Raw genomic sequence first — 6,000 nt, 5'->3', positions numbered from 1 at the left:
TTTTTTAATTGCTGGCTTGAAGTTTTGGTTGCATATAAACTGTGTTCCTCCAAACCGAGCCTCCCGTAGGCTGTCAGTCCACTTGGGGGCTACCAAATAGCCAATCATAGCTCTTATTTGGCACCCCAGGATGTTTCATGCTTGTGTTGCTCTTCAACTCTTTTTACATTTGAATGTGGCTCACAGGTAAAAAGGGTTGGAGACCCCTCAGTTAGGATGACACCATTCCTATTAGGTAATACATTGTTTTTAGTATGACAATTACATTTAATTTCTTAAACCACCCCCTGCCCCCAGACTGAATGATTTTTCAGGTTAATATTGATAAGTTAAAATGTGAGTTGGTGTTTTTTTCAGCTTGTTCTGGTTGAAAGAAACACGTGTTTGTTACATAGTTAAATGTCTGTTTTGGGTTTGTGCTTCTGGATGTTTAGAGTAAATGCAATACTATTTACAGCACAACAGTACAATATATAAACTGAAGTCGAGTGTACAGGTTCTCTATGAGCGATCTGAACATTGCTTGTGACTGAATACCTCTGGCAGAGCCATGAAATTGGGAGAAAATGAAGGACTCGTCTTTCGAGATGTAGAATCTGCTAAATTTGATAACCACAGCTGCGGCAGATCAGAGGGTCTGCGAAGTACAAATTCCATAATTATTTCTCAGCCGGCGAATCGAAGCATCTTCAGTAATAACATCTCTCCCACCACAGAAGAAGTTGAGTTTTTGTTTGGAGAACAGGGAGAGGGTGAAAACGAGGAAACCCACCCGCTGTTATTTACTCAATTAAATGAACTTTTCACTGTACATGAAAATGTGGAATGGAGGGAAACTGCAAGGTAAGCAGAGTCAAATTCTATTTCAAGTATCTGGAGTTTCCAGTAGAAGTTTATCTGGGCACAAGCTGCTCTTATGTGAAGCTGCTCTTTTGTGAATGAGCATTTTGGGATTTGGGAGTATAATAACAGGAATTGGAGGCCTCAGTGATCTTCATGTATTTTTAGTTTCTCCTTCGCTTTCTCCCCATTGTTAAGGTGTAGTTTACCTTCAAGTTAACTTTTAGAATGGCCTATGATTAAGTGTCTGTGAACACAAAACACGTAAGGAGGTACTCCAATAGAGTTACTTATTAAAATTGAAAATTCTGCCTGAAGATCTGTTCAGTGAGTTCCAGCTCTTCATATGTTTTAGAATGGCCAGTTATTAGCAACTTTTCAATTGTATTCTCTTTTTTATTTCTTACAGTTTTTTAATAGTTTGCCTTCTTCTTCTGACTCTTTCTAGCTTTTAAATGGGGGTCACTAACCCCAGCAGTCCATATTCTATTGCTCCTTAAGGCTAATGTCCCACACAGAGATTAGTTGCCCGCAGATCTCTGCAACCGCAGGCAACTAATCTCTCCTAAAGCCAAAGCAATGGGTAGGCCTTTCCACCGCTGTTTCCCTTTGTTGCTGGTGGAAAGGCATTTAGGAGAGATTAGTTGCCTGCGGCAGCAGAAATCTATCACGGGCCACTAATCTCTGTTTTATTATTAGTGCTACTTTTTATTACTTGTCTTTCTATTCAGGTTCATTCCTATTTATATTTCAGTCTCTCATTCAAACCACTGCCCGGTTGCTAGGGTAAATTGTACCCTAGCAACTAGGTAGCTACGGATTTAATGTAGCAAGCAGGCGGGGTTTAAAGGAGAGGCAGGAATATGAAAAGAGAGAGCCTAAATAGAAAGATAAGTAACAAAAAGCAACAATAAAATTGTAGCCTCACAGAGCAATTGTCTTTTGGTTGCTGGGGTCAGTGAAAGCTGGAAAGTGTCAGCGGCAAATAATTCAAAAACTATAAAAAATAAAAAATGAAGACCCAGTTGAAAAGTTGCTAAGAATAGGTCATTGTATAACTTACTAAGGGCAGTGGTACACGGGGAGATTAGTACATTGTCGCGGGCGACTAATCTCCCCGCAATGCCATCCCACCGGTGATTTACATTCTGGCATAAGCGACGCTGCAATGTCCCGCAGTCGCCCGAAGTTGTCTTCGGAGGAAACTTCGGGCGACTGCAGGACATCACTGCAATGCGTATGCCATCCCAATGGTGATTTACATTCTAGCCGGTGGAATGGCATTGTGGGGAGTTTAGTTGCCCACGACAACGAAGATTTGTTGTGGGGCGACTAATCTCCCCATGTACCCCTGTCCTAAGAGTTACCATAAAGGTGAACCACCTCTTTAATAGCCCAGGGTTGTGTAATGGTAAACAAAGCCCCAGTGACATTTACATTTTTACATGTTGATATCACTCGGCGATGTGTGCAATGTCTCATATGGCACATACTGTAATTTTCAGGTGTTTTTCTCATGACGTTTGTCCCATTCCCAGCAGGATGAGCAGCAGGCGTACATTCCAGAGTTTCATTGTTAGTGTTTTGACAACATTTCTACTGGAAATCCCAAGGCCCAAGTACTAGCTGCTTGTTTTAAACTCAACCAAGGGGTTTCACTAATTTTTCAATATTTCAGCTCTTCAGTTACACATGAGCAAAGGCTGAAAAGTCAGTTTACAAGATTCCATCATCCTCCAACCCAATATAAAATTGACAATGAGTGAGGCTTGGCTGTCACATTTGTGTCCCCAGTAGCATATTTCTGGTTCATCAGACAAAGGCTGCAAATGCCGCCTCTAACAAATCTCTGTCTCTGACAAGCAATGTCTCAATATTATTATCTAGAGCAAAGCTGCCCAACTGGAGGCCCACGGGTGGGATTTAGCTTTGCAAAGGATTTTATGGCTCCCAGTTTGCTCTAGGGCTCCATAGATTTCATTGCATGACAACATCATTTTAATTTATAATCTGGCCCTCGAACATGCTGTATGAGAAGTAATTGGCCCACTACGTGTTATAATTTATAATTTATACAGCACTGATCTAGAGCATTGCTGCCCAACTGTGTCCAAATAGTGTGCTAGTTATTCCCTATGCTAAATGAGGGGGGGGGGGCAGATTATAAAAATAATTTGATGTCATCCAAAAAGATCAGTGGAACATTCAGGGGGCCATAAAAAAAACATTTGGAGGGCCATATCCAGCCTATGGGCTTCCAGTTGTACAGATCTGATCTAGAGGAAGGAAAATATATAGCAACAGACCAGTAGCCAGTTAAATATCACCATAAATGGGGAAATACCTTCCTAATCCAAAACTACAGTTGACTAAACTCCAGAATCGATCATTATAGATTTTATTCCAGCCTTTTTTTACCAGAAGCATAAAAAAAATCATGGGGTGCCAAATAAGGGCCATTATTGGTAGACCCTTTATTGACTGGCAACCTACAGGAGGTTCTGTTTTCTGTGCAACCAAAACTTGCTAGAAATTCAAAAATGAGCATGCGCTTTGAGGCCACTGGAAGCAACATCCAAGGGGTTGGTAAGCAACATGTTGCTTGTGAGACACTGGTTGGGGATCACTGGTTTATTCAGTAGGCAGGGCAACATTTACATCTACATTACCTTTATGTACACACTCTTTAGGCCAGGCCCCAGTCCTAAAACCAACTCTCTGTACTCTTAGGGCTCTGGCACACGGGGAGATTAGTCGCGGGCAACTAATCTCCCTTGTCACGGGCGACTAATCTTCCCGAACTACCATCCCACCGGCGAAAATGTAAGTCGTTGGTGGGATGGCACACGCTGCGCAGGCGATTTGCCGAAATTGGTGGAAACCATTAAAACTTTACACATAGCGCTTACATCTTCCTGTGCTCCCAGCAAATAATGCTCTGCATTGTGCCTGTTGTGATTTCATTTCCAGAGGGCAGTGATCTGGGGAGCATGGGAGCCTTGTATTAAATTTGCCAGTGGTAAAGTGCCAGGGCTCTCAATGCATTTTGCGCTCAGCTGTAGCTGTGGAATGGGGTGCTAGTAAGGGGCATGTATGGGGACACACAAGTCACACCCACATGTCCCCCCTTACATGTCTGGGCATCATTCACTGTTGGGTGCAATTACTAAAGGATGCTATGCTAAAATGGTGGAAATGGACTGTGGGAAAAATATGATAGCTTGTTTATTAAGCTTGGGGCAAGATGCAAAAAATGGGCTCAAAGGGCGCTGTTTTTTCAGTCGGCACATATCCACATACAGTGGTGTGAAAAACTATTTGCCCCCTTCCTGATTTCTTATTCTTTTGCATGTTTGTCACACAAAATGTTTCTGATCATCAAACACATTTAACTATTAGTCAAAGATAACACAAGTAAACACAAAATGCAGTTTTTAAATGAGGGTTTTTATTATTTAGGGAGAAAAAAAATCCAAACCTACATGCCCCTGTGTGAAAAAGTAATTGCCCCCTGAACCTAATAACTGGTTGGGCCACCCTTAGCAGCAATAACTGCAATCAAGCGTTTGCGATAACTTGCAATGGGTCTTTTACAGCGCTCTGGAGGAATTTTGGCCCACTCATCTTTGCAGAATTGTTGTAATTCAGCTTTATTTGAGGGTTTTCTAGCATGAACCGCCTTTTTAAGGTCATGCCACAACATCTCAATAGGATTCAGGTCAGGACTTTGACTAGGCCACTCCAAAGTCTTCATTTTGTTTTTCTTCAGTCATTCAGAGGTGGATTTGCTGGTGTGTTTTGGGTCATTGTCCTGCTGCAGCACCCAAGATCGCTTCAGCTTGAGTTGACGAACAGATGGCCGGACATTCTCCTTCAGGATTTTTTGGTAGACAGTAGAATTCATGGTTCCATCTATCACAGCAAGCCTTCCAGGTCCTGAAGCAGCAAAACAATCCCAGACCATCACACTACCGCCACCATATTTTACTGTTGGTATGATGTTCTTTTTCTGAAATGCTGTGTTACTTTTACGCCAGATGTAACGGGACACGCACCTTCCAAAAAGTTCAACTTTTGTCTCGTCGGTCCACAAGATATTTTCCCAAAAGTCTTGGCAATCATTGAGATGTTTTTTAGCAAAATTGAGACGAGTCATAATGTTCTTTTTGCTTAAAAGTGGTTTGCGCCTTGGAAATCTGCCATGCAGGCCGTTTTTGCCCAGTCTCTTTCTTATGGTGGAGTCATGAACACTGACCTTAATTGAGGCAAGTGAGGCCTGCAGTTCTTTAGATGTTGTCCTGGGGTCTTTTGTGGCCTCTCGGATGAGTTGTCTCTGCGCTCTTGGGGTAATTTTGGTCGGCCGGCCACTCCTGGGAAGGTTCACCACTGTTCCATGTTTTTGCCATTTGTGGATAATGGCTCTCACCGTGGTTCGCTGGAGTCCAAAAGCTTTAGAAATGGCTTTATAACCTTTACCAGACTGATAGATCTCAATTACTTTTGTTCTCATTTGTTCCTCAATTTCTTTGGATCTTGGCATGATGTCTAGCTTTTGAGGTGCTTTTGGTCTACTTCTCTGTGTCAGGTAGCTCCTATTTAAGTGATTTCTTGATTGAAACAGGTGTGGCAGTAATCAGGCCTGGGGGTGACTACAGAAATTGATATTGAAATTGAAAATTGAAATTGATAAACCACAGTTAAGTTATTTTTTAACAAGGGGGGCAATCACTTTTTCACACAGGGCCATGTAGATTTGGAGTTTTTTTTCTCCCTTAATAACGTAAACCTTCATTTAAAAACTGCATTTTGTGTTCAATTATGTTATCTTTGACTAATAGTTAACGGTTTTTGATGAGCAGAAACATTTAAGTGTGACAAACATGCAAAAGAATAAGAAATCAGGAAGGGGGCAAATAGTTTTTCACACCACTGTACATCAATAACATAGTGCTGTGCATCCACTCTGCATGCAATGCTGCATTCATGTAGGCACCCCTTGGGGCTTTCCCTAGCTTGTGCATCAATAATATGGTTACTACCAGATTGATGAAAATATTTAATTGTCTATTTGAGCCAAACCACCTAAAATTTTCAAAACTGATGGTGAAATAAACAATACTCGTGGTAGGAGGAAGGATGTCTGATCTGATCATTGAGACA

The 6,000-nt window shown here is 41.7% G+C and overlaps 1 protein-coding gene across 2 annotated transcripts in view; it reads left to right on the top strand.

Moving 5' to 3' along the window:
- The first annotated feature begins 493 nt into the window (after positions 1–493).
- The window catches only part of slc4a9 (solute carrier family 4 member 9), a 32,537-nt gene continuing 27,030 nt past the window's right edge, over positions 494–6,000 (top strand). For both annotated transcript variants that reach the window (XM_012959753.3, XM_012959752.3), the window contains exon 1: positions 494–843. In XM_012959753.3, the coding sequence (XP_012815207.2) occupies positions 551–843 (293 nt within the window). In that variant the 5' untranslated portion in view covers positions 494–550. The remainder of the gene's footprint in view (positions 844–6,000) is intronic.

Source organism: Xenopus tropicalis, chromosome 3, assembly GCF_000004195.4.
Source record: "Xenopus tropicalis strain Nigerian chromosome 3, UCB_Xtro_10.0, whole genome shotgun sequence".
Classification (NCBI taxonomy): domain Eukaryota; kingdom Metazoa; phylum Chordata; class Amphibia; order Anura; family Pipidae; genus Xenopus; species Xenopus tropicalis.
The sequence above is the reverse complement of the archived record's forward strand: the minus strand, read 5'-3'. Positions and strand labels throughout refer to the sequence as shown.